The sequence below is a fragment of the Lynx canadensis genome, chromosome B1, assembly GCF_007474595.2.
Source record: "Lynx canadensis isolate LIC74 chromosome B1, mLynCan4.pri.v2, whole genome shotgun sequence".
In the NCBI taxonomy this organism is placed as follows: domain Eukaryota; kingdom Metazoa; phylum Chordata; class Mammalia; order Carnivora; family Felidae; genus Lynx; species Lynx canadensis.
The window spans coordinates 76,720,378-76,746,844 of NC_044306.2; the positions used below are offsets into that span (position 1 = coordinate 76,720,378).

At 37.8% G+C, this 26,467-nt stretch overlaps 1 protein-coding gene across 5 annotated transcripts in view; it reads left to right on the forward strand.

The window, feature by feature from the left end:
* Positions 1–26,467, forward strand: part of LRBA (LPS responsive beige-like anchor protein) — a 789,117-nt gene that overhangs the window by 186,179 nt on the left and 576,471 nt on the right. For all 5 annotated transcript variants that reach the window (XM_030312933.2, XM_030312936.2, XM_030312937.2 and 2 more), the window contains exons 23-26: positions 22,083–23,138; positions 24,343–24,521; positions 25,339–25,492; positions 25,894–26,074. In XM_030312933.2, the coding sequence (XP_030168793.1) occupies positions 22,083–23,138; positions 24,343–24,521; positions 25,339–25,492; positions 25,894–26,074 (1,570 nt within the window). The remainder of the gene's footprint in view (positions 1–22,082; positions 23,139–24,342; positions 24,522–25,338; positions 25,493–25,893; positions 26,075–26,467) is intronic.

The window sequence follows — 26,467 nt, forward strand, 5'->3', positions numbered from 1 at the left end:
GTATTAGAGTAAATTAAAGAGAAATTTCAAAATCAAGTTCAGAATTTTGAAAGCTTTTCTAATATTTATATTTACAGAAGAAAGAGTTAACAAGTTGGTTTGCTTAGGAAATACAAAACACTATTTACAACAGATTTGACTGCAAATCAGTATAATACAGAAGAAAAGATATTCCCTGTGGCACATTCAGGTTGTACTTTATGAAAATGTACATTGCTTTGAATTAAAATGTGTATTACATAAGCCATATTTTTTGTTCTTGGAATTTTAACATTAAATGATATCCTTTAACCTGTCTTTTTAAATGGGCAGTTGAAAGTTTGTCTGCTGGTTATGAATGTAGATAGAATATGACGAAGAAATATACTTCACCTTTAGAATGAAAAGTCTAATCAAATGGTTGAAAGAAAGTATGCTGATAGTCATGAAAAGTTGTAACTTCAGTGAATACTAGCAACAGCATCATGAAAACATATCTGTACAAGATAATTTGTGATAGCAAAAATAAGTATCTTCTGTTGGCTCTGAAGAAGGCAATGGAAATGTAGGAGGAATTCCTTAAATTGATGATAACCAGTAGAGAAGTTCACTTCTATGTAACTAACTACACCAGTTCCCCCTCATCCGGGGGGAATATGTTCCAAGACCCCCACTTAATGCCTGAAACTGTGCATAGTACTAAAGCCTGTGTATGCTGTGTTTTTCCTATACATACATATCTGTGATAAACTTTTATTTATAAATTAAGACATTAACAACAGTAACTACTTATAAAGTAGAACAAGTATAATATACTGTAATAAAAGTTATGTGAATGTGGTCTATCTCAAAATATTTTACTGTATTGTACTTGTCATTCTTCTTGTGATGTGAGATGATAAAATGCCTGTGTGATGAGAGGAGGTGAGGTGTATGATGTAGGTTTTGTGATGTAGCATTAGGGCTACTGTTGACCTTCTGACAGTATGTCAGGAGGAGGATCATCTGCTTCAGGTGATCCTGGATCATTGAGCAATGTTGATGGTGGGATGTCAGGAGCACATGATGTCAGTGGTAAGGGATCCTCGGTAGTTGAAGGTTGTTTTTGCAAAAAACCTTTTGAAAGAACATTGTAATGGGAATTTGTTGACTTTATTTTTAATTCATCAATGTTGCTGCAGAAGTTGTAATCCTTCAGTGATCATATGGGTGACTTTAATGCTCTGTTCCTTCTGAGGATCATATTCCATAATTTTGTCCTTCAGTGTCTGTGCAACTTGAAATACTTAAGCAAATTTCTATAATGTCCACATTGCCAGTTCTGCTTCCATTTCTTCCTCCATAGATGACTCAACAAGTTTTTCCAATTCCTCATTTGTTAACATTTCTCAGTGGCTTTCAGTACGTTCTTCCACTACTTCATCAAGCATTTCAGCAAATCCTCTCCACTAATTTGTCTTGCTGAGTGAATGGTTTTCCTAACTTCTCCATCGATCCTGAGAAGGCTTTAAAATCATTGCTGACTTCATAAGTTCTTCCAGCTGACATTTACAGTTTCTGGTTTTAATTCATCCATTGAAGTTTGATGAATGTTATTGCATCAGCAGTAAGGAATGATTTCCACCATTGCATTATGTCTAGATTAGGGTCTTCATCAGTTGCTGATTGAGTGTAATCAAATACTAGATGGGTGGAGGTGGCCTTGACAAATCAAATGATGTCCTGGTCACAGGGCTGAAGCAATAAGGTCATATTTGGAGATAAAAATACAACCTTGCCATTTTCATTTTCATACCAAAATTCAGGTTTCAGGATGGCCAGGTACATTGTATATAACAGGACTTTAAATTCTAACCCTTTCTCTTCCAATTATTTTTTCACTTCTGGGATGAAGCATTGATGGAACCATTTCACTAACAAGATGGTTGCCACCCATGCTTGCTTGCTTGCTTGCTTGCTTGCTTTTTTTAATGTTTATTTTTGACAAAGAAAGACAGAGTGTGAGTGGGGGAGGGGCAGAGAGAGAGGGAGACACAGAATCCGAAGCAGGCTCCAGGCGCTGAGCTGTCAGCATAGTTGGATGCAGGGCTCGAACTCACAAGCGATAAGATCATGACCTGAGCCAAATTGGAAGCCTAACCAACTAAGCCACCCAGGCGCCCCTGAAAAAGTAAAAAAAAAAAAAAAATTGTTATTTAGTTTTGATTTTTAAAAGTTTATTTATTTATTTATATTATTTTTTTAATTTTATTTTTTATTTTTTAAAATTTACATCCAAATTAGTTAGCATAGAGTGCAACAATGATTTCGGGAGTAGATTCCTTAGTGCCCCTTACCCATTTAGCCCATCTCCCCTCCTACAACCCCTCCAGTAACCCTCAGTTCTCTGTATTTATGAGTCTCTTCTGTTTTATCCCCCTCCTTGTTTTTATATTATTTTGTTTCCCTTCCCTTATGTTCATCTGTTTTGTCTCTTAAAGTCCTCATATGAGTGAAGTCATATGATTTGTGTCTTTCTCTGACTGACTAATTTCACTTAGCATAATACCCTCCAGTTCCATCCAAGTAGTTGCCAATGGCAAGATTTCATTCTTTTTGATTGTTGAGTAATACTCCATTGTATATATATACCACATCTTCTTTATCCATTCATCCATCTGATGGACATTTGGGCTCTTTCCATACTTTGGCTATTGTTGATAGTGCTGTTTTAAACATGGGGGTGCATGTGTCCCTTCGAAACAGTACACCTGTATCCCGTGGATAAATGCCTAGTAGTGCAATTGCTGGGTCATGGGTTAGTTCTATTTTTGTTTTTTGAGGAACCTGCATACTGTTTCCAGAGTGGCTGCACCAGTTTGCATTCCCACCAACAAGGCAAAAGAGATCCTATTTCTCCGCATCCTTACCAACATCTGTTATTCCCTGAGTTGTTAATGTTAGCCATTCTGACAGGTGTAAGGTGGTATCTCACTGTGGTTTTGATTTGTATTTCCCTGATGCTGAGTGATGTTGAGTATGTTTTCATGTGTTGGTAGGCCATCTGGATGTCTTCTTTGCTGAAGTGTCTATACATGTCTTTTGCTCTTTTCTTCACTGGATTCTTTGTTTTTTGGGTGTTGAGTTTGATAAGTTCTTTATAGATTTTGGATACTAACCCTTTATCTGATATGTCATTTGCAAACATCTTCTCCCATTCTGTTGGTTGCCTTTTAGTTTTGCTGATGGGTTTCCTTCGCTGTGTAGAAGCTTTTTATTTTGATGAGGTCCCAGTAGTTCATTTTTGCTTTTGTTTCCCTTGCCTCTGGAGACGTGTTGAGTAAGAAGTTGCTGCGGCCAAGATCAAAGAGGTTTTTGCCTAAAGTTTATTTATTCTTGAGAGAGACAGAGACAGAGCGTGAACAGGGAGGGGCAGAGAGAGAAAGGGAGACACAGAGCCCAAAGCAGGCTCTAGGCTCCGGGCTTCAGCACAAAGCCCGATGCAAGGTTCAAACCCACACAAGCTGTGAGATCATGACTTGATCCAAAGTTGGATGCTCAACACTCAACCAGCTGAGTTACCCAGGCACCCCAATTTATTTATTTGTTTATTCATTTATAAATGTTCAGTCACTTTATTTTATTTTTTAATCTTTACACCCAGTGTGGGGCTTGAACTTGTGACCCCAACATCAAGAGTCACTTGCTCTGCTGACTGAGCTAGCCAGGCACCCTCGTGTCCCTTTCTTTGTAATTAATTTCCTTAACTCTGCCACAAATGTGGCAGCCACTACTTCATCAGGAGATACATCCTATCTAGTAATGTTTGTATTTTTCAGGACAAATCTGTTACTGAATTTGTGTAACCATCCCTTGCAGTAAATGGCTTGATGTCACTCTTTTCAGGTTATCTCTTGCTTAAAGTCTTAAAGTCTTTGTTGAGGCTCAGTGGTTTCTGGCACAACATGTTACTGTCAGTTGGAACAGGTTTACCATTCATGTCTTCTACCCACAAATTTCATGCCTTTCCCATCTTAACTAAGCACTTATCGCACACTCTTGCCATAATTTTGCAGTTTGAGGTGCAACAAATCCAGTGTTGCAGCTTATTTGTTATTTGTATTTATTTTTAATTTTAATCACTAAAAGTTTGATTGTTTATCTACATTCTGACACCTCACGCTTTGTTGATTTTCATGTTTTTCTGGGTGTTTGCAATGGTGCTTTCAGTCTCCATAACTTGGTACTCTGGGGTAGTAAAACATTCATGATTGTTTTCACTTGATACCTCTCTTGTTTTTTATGTTTGATTGATTCAAACTTATATTCACATATCTGTGATCATCTTGACATATTATGATCAGTTTTTTTGGGTGTTCATTTGTCCTGAATTATTGTTTATATTTAACGAGAATGGAAAACTCTTCTGTTTTTGGTAGCCCATCTTGTGAATGCCACTAACCTATAATATTGTAATAAATTTTGATTGAGAGAACATGACTTTGTTATATATGGCAGTTTGCTAGATGCACATCTGTTTTAATGGCCTGATTGCTGTTAGATATTTTTATGCCTTGGTGACCAGCAAAGCAGTGGAAATAGCATACATTTAGAACAGTACACCAGTGACCATTTAAGCGAGTTATTTGACTGGTGAGATTAGTCATTGGGTCTGTTTCCAAACTTAGTGCCAAAGGCTTTCTCTTTTCCAGCTACTGGCCCTGAGAATGGGCTTTAGAAACTATCCTAACCTATTTGTGTCTATTTATCTTTGATTGTTCTTGCATGTTTACTACTTTTCTCCTCAGAACATACCCCTTTTATTTTCTATAAAGCTGATAACTCACATTAAAAATTTTTTTCTGGCATTTTGTATATATAAAATTCTACAGTTTAAATTTATTTTTATTTTTTATATTTTTTTCAACGTTTTTTTTTTAATTTATTTTTGGGACAGAGAGAGACAGAGCATGAACGGGGGAGGGGCAGAGAGAGAGGGAGACACAGAATCGGAAACAGGCTCCAGGCTCCGAGCCATCAGCCCAGAGCCTGATGCGGGGCTCGAACTCACGGACCGCGAGATCGTGACCTGGCTGAAGTCGGATGCTCAACCGACTGCGCCACCCAGGCGCCCCTATTTTTTGTATTTTTGAACTTAGTATCTTTTATTTGGGAGCTATAGATTTATTTATTTATTTATTTATTTATTTATCTATCTATTTATTTATTTATTTATAGATAAGCATGTGGTCCTGAAACCTCCATTTGTTGTTGTTTTTTAAGTTTTTATTTGTTTATGTATGTATTTATTTATTTATTTAAATATGAAGTTTATTGTCAAATTGGTTTCCATACAACACCCAGTGCTCATCCCAACAGGTGTCCTCCTCAATACCCATCACCCACCCTCCTCTCCTTCCCACCCCCCATCAACTCTCAGTTTGTTCTCAGTTTTTAAAATTTTTTTTTTTCTTTCCACGTTTTTATTTATTTTTGGGACAGAGAGAGACAGAGCATGAACGGGAGAGGGTCAGAGAGAGAGGGAGACACAGAATCGGAAACAGGCTCCAGGCTCTGAGCCATCAGCCCAGAGCCTGACGCGGGGCTCGAACTCACGGACCGCGAGATCGTGACCTGGCTGAAGTCGGACGCTAAACCGACTGCGCCACCCAGGCGCCCCTGTTCTCAGTTTTTAAGAGTCTTTTATGTTTTGGCTCCCTCCTTCTCTAACCTCTTTTTTTTTTTTTTTTTTCCCTTCCTCTCCCCCATGGTCTTCTGTTAAGTTTCTCAGGATCCACATAAGAGTGAAAACATATGGTATCTGTCTTTCTCTGTATGACTAATTTCACTTAGCATAACACTCTCCAGTTCCATCCAGGTTGCTACAGAGGGCCATATTTCATTCTTTCTCATTGCCACGTAGTATTCCATTGTGTATATAAACCACAATTTCTTTATCCATTCATGAGTTGATGGACATTTAGGCTCTTTCCATAATTTGGCTCTTGTTGAAAGTGCTGCTATAAACATTGGGGTACAAGTGCCAGTTAACATACAATGTAATATTAGTTCCAGGGGTACAATCCAGTGACTCAGCACTTCCGTACAACACCTGGTGCTCATTACAGCAAGTGCACTGCTTTATCCTCATCACCTATATAACCCATTCCCCACCCCCTTTCCCTCTGCTAACAGTTTGTTCTTTAAAGTTATGAGTTTGATTCTTGGTTTATCTGTCTCTTTTTTTACCCCCCCTTGCTCATTTTTTTTTCTTAAATTCCACATATGAGTGAAATCATACGGTATTTGTCTTTTTCTGACCGATTTATTTTGCATAGCATAATACTCTGGCTGCATCCATGTCATTGCAAATGACAAGATTTCATTTTTTTTAATGGCTGAGTAGTATTCTGTTATATATAAATACCACATCTTCTTTATCCATTCATCAGTCAATGGACATTTGGACTCTTTCCATAATTTAGTTGTTATAAATAATGCTGCAGTAAACATTGGAGTGCATGTATCCCTTTGAATTAGTATTTTTGTATCCTTTGGGTAAATACCTAGTAGTGCAGTTGCTGGATCATAGGGCAGTTCTATTCTTAACTATTTGAGGAGCCTCCATACTGTTTTCCAGGGTGGCTATACCAGTTTGCATTCCCACCAAAAGTGTAATAGGGTTCCCCTTTCTCCTTATACTCACCACAACTGTTGTTTCTTGTGCTGTTAATTTTAGCCATTCTGATGGGTGTGAAGTGATATCTCATTGTAGTTTTGATATGTTATTTCCCTGATGATGAGATGTTGAGCATGTTTTCATGTGTCTTTGAGTCACCTGGCTATCTCCACTGGAAAAATATCTATTCTTGTCTTCTGCCCATGTTTTAAATTGGATTATACATTTTTTTGGTTGTTGAGTTTGTTAAGTTCTTTATAGATTTTGGATACTAACTTTTTATCAGATAATGTCATATGTGAGTATCTTCTCCCATTCTATAGGCTGCCTTTTAATTTTGTTGATTGTTTCCTTCATTGTGCAGAAGCTTTTTATTTTGATGAAGCTTTTTATTTGCCTTTATTTCCCTTGCCTCAGGAGGCATATCTAGAAAGAAGTTGCTAAGGCCATTGTCAAAGAACTTACTGCCTGTGTTCTCCTCAAGGATTTTTATGGTTTTAGGTCTCATATTTAGGTCTTTAATCCATTTTTTAAAATTATTTTTTATTTTGGAGAGAAAGCACAAGTGGGAGAGTGGGAGAAAGAGAGAGAGAATCTTAAGTATGTTCCATGCTCAGCATGGAGCCTGACTTGGGGCTTGATCTTGTGATCCTGAGATCATGACCTGAGGTGAAATCAAGAGTCAGATGCTCAACTGATTGAGCCATCCAGGCTTCCCAGTCTCTTATCCATTTTGAATTTATTTTTGTGTTTGGTGTAAGAAAGTGGTCCAGTTTTATTCTTTTGCATGTTGCTCTCTAGTTTTTCCAATGCCATTTGTTGAAGAAACTGTCTTTTTCCCATTGGATATTCTTTCTTGTTTTGTCGAAGATTAATTGACCATATAGTTGTGGGGTTTTTCTGGGTTTTACATCCTGTTCCATTCCAGTTTGTGTCTACATTCCAATTTGTGTCCAACTTGTGCTTTGTAATGTAATTTGATGCCTGGAATTGTTATGTCTCCAGTTTTGCTTTTCTTTTTTAAGATTGCTTTGGCTATTTGGGGTCTTTTGTGGTTCCATATAAGTTTCAGGATTGTTTGTTCTAGTTCTTGGTATTTTGCTGTTGGTATTTAAATTATTTTTAATGTTTATTTATTTTTGAGAGAGACAGAGCATGAGTGAGGGAGTTACAAAGAGAGGGAGACACAGAATCTGAAGTAGGCTCCAGGCTCTGAGCTGTCAGCACAGAGCCCGATGCGGGGCTCAAACCCACAAACTGCTAGATCATGACCTGAGCTGAAGTTGGATGCTTAACTGACTGAGCCACCCAGGCACCCCATCTGTTGGTATTTTGCATAGGGATTGCATTAGATATATTGATTACTTTGGGTAGTATAGACACTTTAACAATGTTTGTTCTTCCACATCATGAACATGGAATGTCTTTCCATTTTTTGTGTGTGTTATATTCAGTTTCTTTCATCAGTATTTCATGGTTTTCAGAGTACAGATCTTTTACCCCTGTGTTTAAATTTATTCCTAGGTATCTTACTGTTTTTGGTGCAATTGCAAATGGGTTTGATTCCTTAATTTCTCTTTCTGCTGCTTCATTTTTGGTGTATAGGAATGCCACAGATTTCTGTATGTTGATTTTGTATCCTATGACTTTACTGAATTCATGTATCTGTTCTAGCAATATTTTTGTGGAGTCCTTTGGGTTTTCTATATACAGTATCATGTCATCTGCAAATAGTGAAAGTTTGGCTTCTTCCTTGCTGATTTGGATGCCTTTTATTTCTTCCTGTTGTCTGATTGCTGTGGGTAGGACTTCCAGTACTGTGTTAAGTAACAGTGGTGAGAATGGACATCCCTGTCTTATTCCTGACTGTGAAGGAAAAGCTTTCAGTTTTTCCCTGTTGAGTGTATTATATTAGCTGTGGGCTTTTCATATATGGCCTTTATCCGATGGCTTCAACAGGTGAATTCTACCAAACATTTAAAGTAGATTTAATACCTATTCTATTCTTTTCAAACTATTCTAAAATGTAGAAAATGAAGGAAAAAGTCTAAATTCATTTTGTGAGGCCAGCGTTACTCTGATACCAAAACCAGATGAAGACTGCACTAAAAAAGAGAACTACAGGCCAATATCCCTGGTGAATGTGGATGCAAAAGTTCTTCATAAAATACTAGCCAACTGAATTCAGCAGTACATTAACAAGATCATTCACCACTATCAAATGGTATTTTATTTCTGGGTTGTGAGGGTGGTTAAGTATTATTAAATCAGTCAACATGCTACACCACATTAATAAAAGAAAAGGTAAGAACCGTGTGATCCTTTCAACAGATGCAGTAAAAGCATTTGGCAAAATAGAATATCCATTCATGATTAAAAAAAACCCAACAAAATAGATTTAGAGGGAATGCACCTGAAAGTATTTTGAATTTAAATACAAGCAAGTTTTTTGAGGGGTCTGCATTCATCTTAATCTTTATTCTCATAGACTTTTAGAAGAATATTGAATTTATAGCACTTTTAGAAGGTATTTCAGTGATTCTGTTCAATGTTGGGTAAAAATGTTGTAGTTTACAGTTACTATTAACAAGAAATTACAAAGAATAGCCTTTAAAATCTCTATGGTTTCTGTGGTTTTGTGTGTGTGTGTGTGTGTGTGTGTGTGTGTGAAGCATAATCAAACATAATATTGCTTTATTTTAAAAAAATAAAAAAGGAAAGTATATGCTTAATGATTTTGGAAAATAGCTCCTAACTAGATGAACAGAAACTAAGTATATGTTGATTTAAGCTGACTTAGAGAAAACAAAGCTTTTGGATTAAACTGGAAAGTTGAACACTAACATCTAATTTTACTTCATATTGAGACCCTACTAAAAATGCCATGAAAGGGTTTTGAAAAATATGTAAGTCCACAGGATGGAGAGAATAGGAATAGAGTGAAAAGCAGTAAAATTTAGAGTCTAGCGATCAGATCTATAGGTGCATTTTTTTTTTTTTAATTTTTAAATTTTTTTTTTCAACGTTTATTTATTTTTGGGACAGAGAGAGACAGAGCATGAACGGGGGAGGGGCAGAGAGAGAGGGAGACACAGAATCGGAAACAGGCTCCAGGCTCTGAGCCATCAGCCCAGAGCCTGACGCGGGGCTCGAACTCACGGACCGCGAGATCGTGACCTGGCTGAAGTCAGACGCTTAACCGACTGCGCCACCCAGGCGCCCCCAGATCTATAGGTGTATTAACTTAGATTGGGAAAAGTAAATCATGAACTTAGCGTGGGGAAAGCTAAGAGCTAACTTTATTTTCACTAAAGAACCCTCAGGATTCTTAGGAACTGGAAGCCTATCTGTATATGAAACTGAGAATTGGGGGTTGGGTGTGCTAGAAGCAAAAAACATTGAATAAGATCGTTTGAGTAGCAATTTGGTACGTCGTTACTCTCCCTTCCTCCGTGCTATTAAAACACTATCCCAGTCTATTCTTACAGAATCTAGAGAGGGCAATACAGAGGGCCACTTGTCTTTGTTTATATTAGCAAAATGGACAGGGTGGGGAGATTAAGAGACTGTGTGCAACTGAATGTTGGGTGCAAAGGCAACACTTCCACCATTGTGCTTTTCGTGTTTGGCTCCTAAAATGTAGGCAACCAGACCATAACCCTGCAAGCAGAACATTGGAAGATGCTTCTTTGGGTTGTCTGTGTACCCTTCTTTGGGTTGTCTGAATCAAACTGTGCCCAGATCATGATATAGTAAAGGTAAAAGTAGATTACCCACTGTAGTGAGAGCTTTTTAACCCCTGGACCCTTTGTCATTCCTTTTGCCAATCTTGAGGAGAAAACCAAGTTATATCAGAGTTTTAAGAAAAGCATCTAACATGGGAGATAGAAACAAAGCAGACCAATAGAGGCAACTCAAGGAAAACAGATAACACAAAGAGAAGAAACAAAACAGAAGAAAAATAACTATTAACATCCTCAGAGAGATAAGAGTAACTATAAACTATGAAACTAGAATATAATGCTTTTCTATAATAAAAATAAACAGCAGTCACCAAAATGGTATTGGGCCATTTTAAGTACTTTACATATAGAACTCATTTAATCTCTTAATAACTGTATGTTAATAACCTAATTAGTATATTGTTCGGGAAATAATTAAAAATAAAAGCTCCTGTTAGCACAAAATACCCTGTTTTCAAAGTGTGGAAAGGAGTGAAATAATCAGTAAGCATTAAGCCAGACTGTAATGCACATATCAGGCTATCCACTGAAGAGATTTCAAAGACAAAAAAAGCATTTCACCATTTTATATGGCCAGACAGATACAATCCATTACATACATGTAGCTGTTTTTATCCAAAAGAGAAAATCTTGTATATGTTGGCCAAGCTGGAGATTGCATTTTGGAACTAAATACTTAGGTTTAAACTCCCATAGAGACAGGAAGCAGGGCATCATCATTCTTGATGTTCATGTTTCAAAGAGATGACTTGAACACCCCCAGGAAAGATATCCCCGGGATGCAGAAATACCACAAAGACTTATTACCTTTTCACAAGATTTATATACATCTCAAAATGCCAGAGAAAGTACAGTTGACCCTGGGTCAACATAGGTTTGAACTGAGCAGGTATACTCATATGTGGATGTTTTGGATAAATATATACTTGAAATGTCTTTTCCTTAGACATTCTTAACATTAAAAAAATTTTTAATGTTTATTTTTGAGAGGGAGAGAGAGGGAGAGAGAGAGAGGGAGGGAGAGAAACGAAAACACAGAGCATGAGTGGGGGAGTGGCAGAGAGGGAGACACAGAATCCAAAGTAGGCTCCAGGCTCTGAGCTGCAGGAACTGTGAGATCATGACCTGAGCCGAAGTTGGACCCTGAGCCGAGTGAACCACCCAGGAACCCCAATTCTTAAAATTTTCTTTTCTCCAGCTTATTTTATTATAGGGATACATATAATACATACAACATACAGAATGTATGCTAATAGACTGTTTATGTTATCAGTAAGTCTTCTAGTCAGCAGTAGGCTGTCAGTAAGTTTTTGTGGATTCAAGTTTTACTTGATTAAAAAAAGTTTTTTTTTAAGTGTTTATTTTTGAGAGAGAGAGCACAGCCAGGGGAGGGGCAGAGAGAGAGGGAGGCACAGAATCCAAAGTAGGCTTCAGGCTCTGAACTGTCAGCACAGAGCTTGACACAGGGCTCAAACTCACTATCTGCAAAATCATGACCTGAGCCGAAGTTAGATGCTTATCCGACTGAGCCACCCAGGCACCCCAAGTTTTGCTTGAGTTTTGACTGCATGTGAGGTTCGGGGGGATTTGGCACCCCATCCCTTGTGTTGTTCAAGGGTTACTGTATTTTGAACTTCAGGTTTTCTACAGGAAGTGCTCAAGAGAGGAGAGGGAATTTTCTTTTTTAACACCAGGGAACATTTAAAATATAAATTTTTTAGGTTTGTGTTTCCCCTTGTACCACCCATTTTAATATGAGCAGTAAGAAGTCAAGTGACTAGCCCAGACTCATATAGGAGAAATGTAAAACATGTTTAAGGGTTAGTGGAGGAACTCTCCGAGACAGTAGAACCAAAAGACAAAGGGATTGAAAATAGAGATATGGTAAGAACATTAGAGGAGTATTCAGTGCAGTGTCAAAAAATAGTAATCCTAGAAAGCAAGAATAGGTGAAAAAGGAGACAAAGGTATAAATTAATAGATTCAAGAAAATTTCCCAGAGCCAAGGATATTTGTTGCTTGATTGGAAGGACCCAATGGGTGTTTAGCACAATGGATGAAAATAGATCTGTGCTGAAAATCATTGTGAAATTTGAAAGCACTAAGAGCAAGGATATTTTATATGATTTCACAGGGAACAAAATAGTTTATATAAAGGATAAAGAATCAGAGTAGGCTGAGACTTCGCAACAGAAGCACAGAAATAAGTGAAGAAATACCTTTCAAATTCTGGGGATTAATGCTATCCAACCTATGGTTTTATACTCTATTAATCAAGTATGGAGGTAAAATGTTTTAAAGTCTCAAAAACTTAGTTTACATGTACTTATTTTTTGAGAAGGCGCCAGAGGATATACACACCAAAAGGAGAGCTTTATTTTTTTTTTTATATATGAAATTTATTGACAAATTGGTTTCCATACAACACCCAGTGCTCATCCCAAAAGGTGCCCTCCTCAATACCCATCACCCACCCTCTCCTCCCTCCCACCCCCCATCAACCCTCAGTTTGTTCTCAGTTTTTAACAGTCTCTTATGCTTTGGCTCTCTCCCACTCTAACCTCTTTTTTTTTTTTTTTTTCCTTCCCCTCCCCCATGGGTTCCTGTTAAGTATCTCAGGATCCACATAAGAGTGAAACCATATGGTATCTGTCTTTCTCTGTATGGCTTATTTCACTTAGCATCACACTCTCCAGTTCCATCCACGTTGCTACAAAAGGCCATATTTCATTTTTTCTCATTGCCACGTAGTATTCCATTGTGTATATAAACCACAATTTCTTTTTTTTTTTTTTTTTAATTTTTTTTTTTTTCAACGTTTATTTATTTTTGGGACAGAGAGAGACAGAGCATGAACAGGGGAGGGGCAGAGAGAGAGGGAGACACAGAATCGGAAGCAGGCTCCAGGCTCTGAGCTATCAGCCCAGAGCCCGACGCGGGGCTCGAACTCACGGACCGTGAGATCGTGACCTGGCTGAAGTCGGACGCTTAACCGACTGCGCCACCCAGGCGCCCCTAAACCACAATTTCTTTATCCATTAATGAGTTGATGGACATTTAGGCTCTTTCCATAATTTGGCTATTGTTGAGAGTGCTGCTATGAACATTGGGGTACAAGTGCCCCTATGCATCAGTACTCCTGTATCCCTTGGATAAATTCCTAGCAGTGCTATTGCTGAGTCATAGGGTAGGTCTATTTTTAATTTTCTGAGGAACCTCCACACTGCTTTCCAGAGTGGCTGCACCAATTTGCATTCCCACCAACAGTGCAAGAGGGTTCCCATTTCTCCACATCCTCTCCAGCATCTATAGTCTCTTGATTTGTTCATTTTGGCCACTCTGACTGGCGTGAGGTGATACCTGAGTGTGGTTTTGATTTGTATTTCCCTGATAAGGAGCGACGCTGAACATCTTTTCATGTGCCTGTTGGCCATCCGGATGTCTTCTTGAGAGAAGTGTCTATTCATGTTTTCTGCCCATTTCTTCACTGGGTTATTTGTTTTTCGGGTGTGGAGTTTGATGAGCTCTTTATAGATTTTGGATACTAGCCCTTTGTCCGATATGTCATTTGCAAATATCTTTTCCCATTCCGTTGGTTGCCTTTTAGTTTTGTTGGTTGTTTCCTTTGCTGTGCAGAAGCTTTTTATCTTCATAAGGTCCCAGTAATTCACTTTTGCTTTTAATTCCCTTGCCTTTGGGGATGTGTCGAGTAAGAGATTGCTACGGCTGAGGTCAGAGAGGTCTTTTCCTGCTTTCTCCTGTAAGGTTTTGATGGTTTCCTGTCTCACATTTAGGTCCTTTATCCATTTTGAGTTTATTTTTGTGAATGGTGTGAGAAAGTGGTTTGGTTTCAACCTTCTGCATGTTGCTGTCCAGTTCTCCCAGCACCATTTGTTAAAGAGGCTGTCTTTTTTCCATTGGATGTTCTTTCCTGCTTTGTCAAAGATGAGTTGGCCATACGTTTGTGGGTCTAGTTCTGGGGTTTCTATTCTATTCCATTGGTCTGTGTGTCTGTTTTTGTGCCAATTCCATGCTGTCTTGATGATGACAGCTTTGTAGTAGAGGCTAAAGTCTGGGATTGTGATGCCTCCTGCTTTGGTCTTCTTCTTCAAAATTCCTTTGGCTATTCGGGGCCTTTTGTGGTTCCATATGAATTTTAGGATTGCTTGTTCTAGTTTCGAGAAGAATGCTGGTGCAATTTTGATTGGGATTGCATTGAATGTGTAGATCGCTTTGGGTAGTATTGACATTTTGACAATATTTATTTTTCCAATCCATGAGCAGGGAATGTCTTTCCATTTCTTTAAATCTTCTTCAACTACCTTCATAAGCTTTCTATAGTTTTCAGCATACAGATCCTTTACATCTTTGGTTAGATTTATTCCTAGGTATTTTATGCTTCTTGGTGCAATTGTGAATGGGATCAGTTTCTTTATTTGTCTTTCTGTTGCTTCATTGTTAGTGTATAAGAATGCAACTGACTTCTGTACATTGATTTTGTATCCTGCAACTTTGCTGAATTCATATATCAGTTCTAGCAGACTTTTGGTGGAGTCTATCGGATTTTCCATGTATAATATGTCATCTGCAAAAAGCGAAAGCTTGACTTCATCTTTGCCAATTTTGATGCCTTTGATTTCCTTTTGTTGTCTGATTGCTGATGCTAGAACTTACAGCACTATGTTAAACAACAGCGGTGAGAGTGGGCATCCCTGTCGTGTTCCTGATCTCAGGGAATAAGCTCTCAGTTTTTCCCCGTTGAGGATGATGTTAGCTATGGGCTTTTCATAAATGGCTTTTATGATCTTTACGTATGTTCCTTCTATCCCGACTTTCTCAAGGGTTTTTATTAAGAAAGGGTGCTGGATTTTGTCAAAGGCCGTTTCTGCATCGATTGACAGGATCATATGGTTCTTCTCTTTTTTTTTGTTAATGTGATGTATCACGTTGACTGATTTGTGAATGTTGAACCAGCCCTGCATCCAGGAATGAATCCTACTTGATCATGGTGAATAATTCTTTTTATATGCCGTTGAATTCGATTTGCTAGTATCTTATTGAGAATTTTTGCATCCATATTCATCAGGGATGTTGGCCTGTAGTTCTCTTTTTTTACTGGGTCTCTGTCTGGTTTAGGAATCAAAGTAATACTGGCTTCATAGAATGAGTCTGGAAGTTTTCCTTCCCTTTCTATTTCTTGGAATAGCTTGAGAAGGATAGGTATTATCTCTGCTTTAAACGTCTGGTAGAACTCCCCTGGGAAGCCATCTGGTCCTGGACTCTTATTTGTTGGGAGATTTTTGATAACCGATTCAATTTCTTCGCTGGTTATGGGTCTGTTCAAGCTTTCTATTTCCTCCTGATTGAGTTTTGGAAGAGTGTGGGTGTTCAGGAATTTGTCCATTTCTTCCAGGTTGTCCAATTTGTTGGCATATAATTTTTCATAGTATTCCCTGATAATTGTTTGTATCTCTGAGGGATTGGTTGTAATAATTCCATTTTCATTCATGATTTTATCTATTTGGGTCATCTCCCTTTTCTTTTTGAGAAGCCTGGCTAGCGGTTTGTCAATTTTGTTTATTTTTTCAAAAAACCAACTCTTGGTTTCGTTGATCTGCTCTACAGTTTTTTTAGATTCTGTATTGTTTATTTCTGCTCTGATCTTTATTATTTCTCTTCTTCTGCTGGGTTTAGGCTGCCTTTACTGTTCTGCTTCTATTTCCTTTAGGTGTGCTGTTAGATTTTGTATTTGGGATTTTTCTTGTTTCTTGAGATAGGCCTGGATTGCAATGTATTTTCCTCTCAGGACTGCCTTCGCTGCATCCCAAAGCGTTTGGATTGTTGTATTTTCATTTTCATTTGTTTCCATATATTCTTTAATTTCTTCTCTAATTGCCTGGTTGACCCACTCATTCGTTAGTAGGGTGTTCTTTAACCTCCATGCTTTTGGAGGTTTTCCAGACTTTTTTCTGTGGTTGATTTCAAGCTTCATAGCATTGTGGTCTGAAAGTATGCATGGTATAATTTCAATTCTTGTAAACTTATGAAGGGCTGTTTTGTGACCCAGTATACGATCTATCTTGGAGAATGTTCCATGTGCACTCGAGAAGAAAGTATATTCTGTTGCTTTGGGATGCAGAGTTCCAAATATATCTGTCAAGTCCATCTGATCCAATGTCTCATTCAGGGCCCTTGTTTCTTTATTGACCGTGTGTCTAGATGATCTATCCATTTCTGTAAGTGGAGTATTAAAGTCCCCTGCAATTACCACATTCTTATCAATAAGGTTGCTTATGTTTATGAGTAATTGTTTTATATATTTGGGGGCTCCGGTATTCGGCGCATAGACATTTATAATTGTTAGCTCTTCCTGATGGATAGACCCTGTAACTATTATATAATGTCCTTCTTCATCTCTTGTTACAGCCTTTAATTGAAAGTCTAGTTTGTCTGATATAAGTATGGCTACTCCAGCTTTCTTTTGGCTTCCAGTAGCATGATAAATAGTTCTCCATTCCCTCACTCTCAATCTAAAGGTGTCCTCAGGTCTCAAATCAGTCTCTTGTAGACAACAAATAGATGGGTCTTGTTTTTCTATCCATTCTGATACCCTATGTCTTTTGGTTGGCGCATTTAATCCATTTACATTCAGTGTTATAGAAAGATACGGGTTTAGAGTCATTGTGATGTCTGTATGTTTTATGCTTGTAGTGATGTCTCTGGTACTTTGTCTCACAGGGTCCCCCTTAGGATCTCTTGTAGGGCTGGTTTAGTGGTGACAAATTCCTTCAGTTTTTGTTTGTTTGGGAAGACCTTTATCTCTCCTTCTATTCTAAATGACAGACTTGCTGGATAAAGGATTCTCGGCTGCATATTTTTTCTGTCTAGCACCCTGAAAATCTCGTGCCAATTCTTTCTGGCCTGCCAAGTTTCAAAAGAGAGATCCGTCACGAGTCTTATTGGTCTCCCTTTATATGTGAGGGCACGTTTACCCCTTGCTGCTTTCAGAATTTTCTCTTTATCCTTGTATTTTGCCAGTTTCACTATGATATGTCGTGCAGAAGATCGATTCAAGTTACGTCTGAAGGGAGTTCTCTGTGCCTCTTGGATTTCAATTCCTTTTTCCTTCCCCAGTTCAGGGAAGTTCTCAGCTATGATTTCTTCAAGTACCCCTTCAGCACCTTTCCCTCTCTCTTCCTCCTCTGGGATACCAATTATGCGTATATTATTTCTTTTTAGTGTATCACTTAGTTCTCTAATTTTCCCCTCATACTCCTGGATTTTTTTATCCCTCTTTTTCTCAGCTTCCTCTTTTTCCATAACTTTATCTTCTAGTTCACCTATTCTCTCCTCTGCCTCTTCCATCCGAGCCGTGGTGGTTTCCATTTTGTTTTGCATTTCATTTAAAGCGTTTTTCAGCTCCTCGTGACTGTTCCTTAGTCCCTTGATCTCTGTAGCAAGAGATTCTCTGCTGTCCTGTATACTGTTTTCAAGCCCAGTGATTAATTTTATGACTATTATTCTAAATTCACTTTCTGTTATATTATTTAAATCCTTTTTGATCAGCTCATTAGCTGTTGTTATTTCCTGGAGATTCTTCTGAGGGGAATTCTTCTGCTTGGTCATTTTGGATAGTCCCTGGAGTGGTGAGGAACTGCAGGGCACTTCCCCTGTGCTGTGGTGTATAACTGGAGTTGGTGGGCGGGGCCGCAGTCCCACCTGATGTCTGCCCCCAGCCCACCGCTGGGGCCACAGTCAGACTGGTGTGTGCCTTCTCTTCCCCTCTCCTAGGGGCGGGATTCACTGTGGGATGGCGTGGCCCGTCTGGGCTACTTGCACACTGCCAGGCTTGTGATGCTGGGATCTGGCGTATTAGCTGGGGTGGGTAGGCAAGGTGCACAGGCGCAGGAGGGGCAGGCTTAGCTTGCTTCTCCTTAGGTGATCCACTTCAGGAGGGGCCCTGTGGCAGCCGGAGGGAGTCAGATCCACTGCCGGAGGTTTGGCTCCGCAGAAGCACAGAGTTGGGTGTTTGCGCGGAGCGAGCAATTTCCCTGGCCGGAACCGGTTCCCTTTGGGATTTTGGCTGGGGGATGGGCGGGGAAGATGGCGCTGGCGAGCGCCTTTGTTCCCCGCCAAACTGAGCTCTGTCGTCCGGGGGCTCCGCAGCTCTCCCTCCCTTTGTCCTCCAGCCTTCCCGCTTTCCGAGCAGAGCTGTTAACTTATGACCTCCCAGACGCTAAGTCGCGCTTGCTGTCGGAACACAGTCCGTCAGGCCCCTCTGCTTTTGCCAGCCAGGCTCGGGGGCTCTGCCTGGCCGGCGAGCCGCCCCTCCGCCCCGGCTCCCTCCCGCCAGTCCGTAGAGCGCGCACCGCCTCGCCGCCCTTCCTACCCTCTTCCGTGGGCCTCTCGTCTGCGCTTGGCTCCGGCGACTCCGTTCTGCTAATCCTCTGGCGGTTTTCTGGGTTATTTAGGCAGGTGTAGGTGGAATCTAAGTGATCAGCAGGACGCGCGGTGAGCCCAGGGTCCTCCTACGCCGCCATCTTCCAAGGACCGTTCCAAAGGGAGAGCTTTAAACAAATATATGGGACATAGGGAAAAGGAGAGGCAACATGGAAGAGATATGAGAAGGGATCTCTAGGTCCATGGTTCAGGGAGATCCTGCAATGATAGCTATGTAGTAGACATACGACAGTCTTTCTAAGCTGGAATGGTTTGACTTAGGAGACAGATATAGAGGGAAGCTATTGTCAATGAAATGCCATCTGTCGTTATAACTTTTTTTTTTTTTTTAACCTGAGAACAAATTACCTACATGTGATAGGCCCGTATTCCTCCTGCCTGGATCATTTGTACATTCATGCTTCTCTCATCAAAAAAGTGGTCTGCTTTGATTTACTTCTGAGAGTAGAGGTAGACCATGGTGAGAATTGGAAGATACAAAGTAGTATACTTCTTGTACGTTATTCATGCCAGATACCTACTACCTGGCCCACACTACCCCTTATAGATGCTCTAGTTCTTAACACCTTGTATATTTCCTAATGGCCTTGCCAACAGACTTCCTAGAAACAGCCTTATATATCCTCTTATAGAAACTGAAGAGAAACTTAAGGAACTGTAGCTTGTCTTCTGATAGCCTTTATTTATTTATTTATTTATTTATTTATTTAGCAATATTGCCCTTTTATTTGATGGCTGGCTAAGATTATGCTATATTTAGCTTCTCAAACTAAACTTGATAAGTATTTTTACTGTATAGGTAGTAGAGCTGTTAACAAACAGGTAGGGAACAACAGAAATGTAAGAATATTGATTTGCTCTTAATAGGGGTAGGCAGGTTTGGAGTACAGTTGAGGATGGGCACATAGAGGAATTGTGAGGTAGTAGTATTCTGTTTCCTGATGTAGATAATAGGTGTATTGGGTTTAAAAAATTACTCTTTGATCTGTATGTATAAATTGTATGTATTTATGTTTATGGATATATTTTATAATAAAAAATTTAAAATCCTTATATTGAGTAAAATGAAAGCAAATAATTATTGAAAACTAAACTTACTGTGTTTGAAATAAAGGATCTATTTTCAAAATCACTCTGAGGTTGGTGGTATGAAACTTGCCTTCTCTAAACAATAATAATTGTCATATCAGTGCAGAAATGATTTCCCTAAAGTCAGTTTTCCAAATAGACTAAATGATACCTTAAGAAATCGGATCATTAAAAACAACAACAACAACAACAACAAACCTATCTTGTCTTACTCTTACTCAAAATTTTCTAGTGGCTCTCTCTCTGAATAAAATTCAAAATCATTAATACAGTCTATAGTTCTCTGTAACTATGATCTAGCCAATGCCTTATTCTGTGACCTTATCTATAGTTCTCTTTCTACTGTTTATTGTTCCTCCAACATACCACGATTATTTTGGCTACTAGGGGCTTTGCATTTGTTTTTCCTTCTGCCTGAACTTGTTTTCCTTTTCATATTCATATAACTTTCTGTCTCACTTTATTCTGATCTCTGTCAATATAATATCCTTAGAGACCTTCCCCAGTTACTCTACTACATCATCCCACCTAGACTTTTATTTTCTTTTTTTTCGCCTTCAAATGTCTCACTATTAACTGACATTATCTTATATTTTTGTGTATTTATTTTCAATCTCCTTCATTAGACTGTAAGCCTCATGAAGGCAAGGACATTGTGTTCATCACACAGTGCCTGGCATGCTTTGGGTGTTCAGTAAATTTTGCTGACTAGATAATGAGAAGTTGGTCAATTAAAATAAGTTAGTTCAGGGCACATGGCTTACTCAGTTGGTAGAGCATGTGACTCAGTCTCAGGGTTGTGAGTCAAGTCCCACGTTGGGTGTGGACCTATTTAAAACAAAACAAAACAAAACATTAAAAAAAATGGTTATAAAATAAATTGATATTTTGTTAATGTTACTGTGCCATTTTATTCTTTAGAATATATGCATTACATTTTGAAATATTCAGAAAAATTCCCCCAGTATTTATAATTTGTAAAATGTTTATTTTCCAAACATTTTTATTTTTAGCTGTATCCTATTAAGGCATGAGCATACTGTATATATTATGAGTGAAGGTTAGTAAATAGCTATTGAAAAAATGTGTGCATTGTGCATTATTTAAACATTTGTTTGCCTTTTACCCATATGTATACATACCTATGATTCAAAAATGCCTATGGGTCTTTGTGCACAAAAATCATCTTTTCCTGTCATCTACTACCATCCTCCCATACTAGGGCTCAATAAAGGTTTGTTGACTAAAGGTTCAGTTTGCTGTATATATTATAATAATGTAGGTTACAGGAACAAACAGTTCTAACATTGGTAAACTATAATTATGTCTGTACTTTCTGCTTGTATTATACTTCTTTCTGAGGGGTGTTTCCTGTTCTAACACCAGTGGCAACCAGATAATGGTGGCTATAATAATCTTTGGTAAGAAAATTATTGAGGTAAAAGTGTGCAGGGCCAGGCATGATAAGAGTTGATGTTCATAGTGCCTGATACATACTAGTCAGTCACATGCAAGTGGCGTTGGGTGGATGGATGGATGGATGGATGGATGGATAACCTGGAACTTGCAGGCTATTTTGACCAGTTTAGACTTTGAAAATTATGGTTGAGCTTTGGGGAAGGATTGGATTTTTTTCTCATTGCTGAATTTGTATTAGTTTAGTAAGAAAAAGTTTTACTAAATAAATATATGGAGAGCTGCTATAATAGTGGGCATAATTAATTGATATTTTTAATCTATGTTGAGGATAAGTCACGTGGAAATGGATTTTCATTGCAGTTAAAACAATGTATTATCTAGTGTACAAAGCCCTTCACAACGCTATATACTTAGATCCTGGTACAGTTTATAGAGGTCAGTGGAATAGTATATTTTCATATATATGTTTAAGAATAGGCTAAGTAAGGATGTTATTGTGGTTTAAAGCCATGCTACCTATCATCATTAAGTATAGCTCTCATTTTTTTTGACTATTTAAATTTTTGTGATTGACTTTTTGTTTATTTTATAAGATAAGGATATTCTAGGAAAATTATTTTATTGCATTATATAAAACCATTTATTTGAAAAATAGTTAAATTTTTAATTTTACGTACTGTATGTTCTGTTTTTCTTTCTTTTTTGCATATTTTGACTGGATGTTTTTCATCTAGGTCACTTTTGAAATACACAAAGAAAATCTTGCCAATATATTCAGGGAACACCAGGGAAAGGTTGATGAAGAAATTGGGCAATGTTCAAGTCCAGTTGAAGCAGTCTCTGTCATTAGCAGGGATGTTAATGTTTCAGTAGCATCCCAGCAATCAGATATGAAGGATTGTCCTGTGTCTACTCATATCCCCAGAAATAGTGATGAAAAGTCAAGTATTGAGAAGACAATTTCAGTAAACTCTACATCCAGCGTTGGACTGCAAACTCCTAACACATCTAATGAAGAAAGGAAAACTGGTCAAGAAAATCAGGAGTTACTGGATGAAGTCCCTTTAGAGGAAACACTGATAAATGAAACAATTCATATAGATGATTTAGAAGTGTCTTCTGATACAATAGGTGAGACTGTTTCCTCTAATTCTTTTAAAAGAGCTGGCAAAGGTATAATAACTGTTAGTGAAGTAACTGCTTCTGTAAGTTCTCCTTCAGAAGAGGATGCTTCAAAGGTGCCAGAATTATTGGAGAAATCTATAGTAGAGGAAGATGATGATGATTATGTAGAACTGAAAGTAGAAAGTAGTCCTACTGAGGAAGCCAGTCTACGCACAGAACTCCAAGAAGATAGTTTGTCTCCAGCTGCCTCTGAAGCCAGTGAAAGACTGGACATGTTTAGTAATGACAACAAATTAATATTTCAAGAGGAAGAATCTGTAAATAAGAAGCAAACGGACAGTGAAACTCAAGATTCCAAAGACTCTGGAATCTTGACTATGACAGCATCAGGGTCTCCAGCTACCTCACCAGACGCTACTGTTTCCCAGACACCTGTACAATCAGATATTGGTGCAATGCTAGAGGAAGGGAAGAAAACAAGTAACTCTGATAGAGAAACCAAATTACTTAGTGATTCTCCTGGTAATATCTTTGAGTCTCCTACTACTTCTGAGCAGAGGATTGCTAAATTGGACGTTTCCAGTGTTGCTACAGATACTGAGAGATTGGAGTTAAAGGCCAGTACAAACATGGAAGCATCTCACCTCCATCAACCTGTGCTTGAGGTGATTATATTTACTGTATTCTTGAAGTGTATTTGCATTGAAATAAGATAGAGCAAGTGTATATACTTACATTTTATTTTTTTTTGGAGTTGATTCATATCCTATTTGCAATTATATAAATGCAATGAATGTAAAGATTATATTTGTTTTCTTTAGCACAAGGTTTTAGTGTGAATTGATTAAATGGCAGCTTTTATTATTATTTTTACCACAAGATCACCAGAAGTTACTACTTTCTACTTTCAAGTTTTAGGATTGTAATAATTTTAGTTTAGAAAGCAAATATTGGAAATACTTGTCTTTACCTTTATTTGATAACATAATCGTAGTTATTAGCACATTAATTTTCTTACAAAAATCTAGGGCTGTTGTCCTGCAGAACCACCTACTAGTGTATAATTTTATATATGAAGCATGTAGTTTAAAATTGTTCCACGAGGTTTGATTATTTTGTAAGAGTGGAGGAACCTTTCTGAGATCAAGAGGCACAGCTTTCTCCTTTACTAGTATCTCAGAATAATTCATGAGACAGTGGTTGATTCCATGTTATAATTTTTCATGCTGTTCAGCTCTTAACTCCCTCTTTCCTATTTTGTTGGGTGTTCTTAATTTTGTTATCTTTATGTTTGTTTTTAATTTTAACCAATTTATAATCCAGATACTGCCTTTCTTTCCTCCTCATATTCAAATCTAAGAACTTCTTGATTCCTTTGTAGAAATGATACATTAGCTGGTTGTAATACCAAATGGTTCCAAGCTAATGACTGTTGAGTTACAGTAGTTAGCATTTTTGGTAACTTGGCTTTAAATGTATTAAAGTTTTCTTTTTAAACGTTTTATTTATTTTGAGATAGGGAGAGACAGAGCATGAACAGGGGAGGGTCGGAGAGAGGGAGACACAGAATCTGAAACAGGCTCCAGGCTCTGAGCAGTCAGCACAGAGCCCGACGCGGGGCTCGAACTCACGGACTGAGAGATCATGACCTGAGCTGAAGTCGGCCACTTAACCGACTGAGCCACCCAGGCGTCCCTAAATGTATTAAAGTTTTAATGTTATTACTTATTGATTATTTTTCTGTAAATTTGGTTCCTTAGTATCTTCAAATGTGATTATTTGTTAGATGAATTGCATAGGAGCTATTATTACTAATACCTTCTTTGAAGTTCAGTTTATTTTATTACTCTTCTAAATTTACTGTATTAGATGTCAAGGCAACAGGAGGGGCCAGGTCAAGGAATAGCACCAGATGGAGGTAATGGACAAAGGAGGGATTCCAGATCTGCTATGTTTCGTATTCCTGAGTTCAAATGGTCTCAAATGCATCAACGTTTGCTCACTGATCTATTATTTTCAATAGAAACAGATATACAGATGTGGAGAAGGTATGTCCATATGTTTGTTATAGAAGATGTGTATGAAGTTTAGTGTTTGTTTAAAGAAATTTATATAGTTAACATTTTGCAATTTATTTCAGACATTAGTTAAACAGTAGAATATAAATTATTTCTGTGATAGGGTTTTATTGAATTAATTTTTATTGGCCATTGTAGAAATGAGCTACCCAGTCTGAATTACAAAAAACTGAAAATCAGAGATTTTTCTTTTAAAAAATGTGCTGAAGATTTCCTGTAGCATAAAAGCTAAGTTGGTTTATCTATAAGTACTAAAAATAAAAAAAATTGGACTCTATAACACCCAATTCTCCAATGTAGTTTTGGTATAAGAAATCTGTATATTTCAGATTATCTATTGTATGATTTATGTTTTTGAAATGCCTAATTGGTTTATTGTTACTTGTATACTACACTTATCCTGTTTAAAAGCATGTTATGGCTTTATCTAAGAAAATGTTAGTAGAAAATTTATTTTTATTTGCACATTTAACACCATTTGCCTCTTAGTTTTTGCTATGTGACTTCTCAATTTTGTTCCCAGTTAAGGATAATTCAACTTTTTATATACAAGATGAATAGTATTATATGTTTCAGCACTGAAAAGGGGCATGGATAGTAACTCCTGATATGAAATGGTCTACATCTTGTGAAGAAGTACATCCCCAACATGTCTGTTGTATCATTATCATTACCTCAGCTTTAAAGATGAAGCAAACGCACTGTCTTATCCTCCCTCCCCTCAAGTAGGCAAACTGTGATTTCCTTTCTTTAGCTTTATCAGTAAACATCATTTATCTTTGGACAGCCATTCAACAAAGACAGTTATGGACTTCGTGAATAGCAGTGATAATGTCATCTTTGTACACAACACAATTCATCTCATCTCTCAAGTGATGGACAATATGGTCATGGCTTGTGGGGGTATACTGCCATTGCTTTCAGCTGCTACATCGGCTACAGTAAGGATTTAACTACTCTATAAAATTGGTGTGAAAATGCTACTGTTATGCATCTTTGTTAACACTTGAATGTGGTGGTTACTATGCATCATAAGTGCATTAAGCCAAAAGTAACAGTATCTTTTACAGTTACCTGAAAGGACCTTAGAATCTGTTCCAAGAATGAAAGAACTAAAAACTACGTTGATTTCTTAGGTATGAGTCAGCTAGAGAATATGATTGGTGGTGGTTCACCTGTACTTTTCTGTTGCCTTCTTTTTAGATGAAAAAGGAAAACATTCTGTTGAACTAGATTTCTGAAAGCTGGCTTTTTATAAAACTTAGAAATTTGGGGAATGTATCCAAGAAAATTAGATTTTTATCAAAATATAGATATAAATTTCAAATTCTGTTCCTTACAGCATGAGCTGGAGAATATAGAACCTACTCAAGGCCTTTCAATAGAAGCCTCTGTGACATTTTTGCAGAGGCTAATCAGCCTTGTGGATGTGCTTATATTTGCAAGTTCTCTTGGCTTTACTGAAATTGAAGCTGAAAAAAATATGTCTTCTGGAGGAATTTTGCGACAGTGTCTCCGACTAGGTGAGCTGTTAAAACCTATCAGGAATTTACTTTAAAAATTTTCAGTTATCTTGACATATTAGATTGAAATTATCTTTTATCTGTTGTTGGGAAAATGAGTACTAGGCAATTTGTCATATGCTTTTTTTTAATCTCCAAAGAGTGAAGACTATCTAAGTACTATGCTTATAGTAGTAGTTATAAAATTGGCTAGAGGAATGACATGTTTTAAAAAATCTCAGTTGATTGTGGTCACCATTACCCCTCCTCCTCTGATCTTTTTTTGCTCAAAAATGGTGCTTCTCAGATTTTAAGATGATTCATACACAAGGAATCACCATAGCATCTTGTTAAAATGCAGTTAGTATGGGGTGAGGTCTATAATTGCCTAACATCCCAGGTGATGTTGAAACT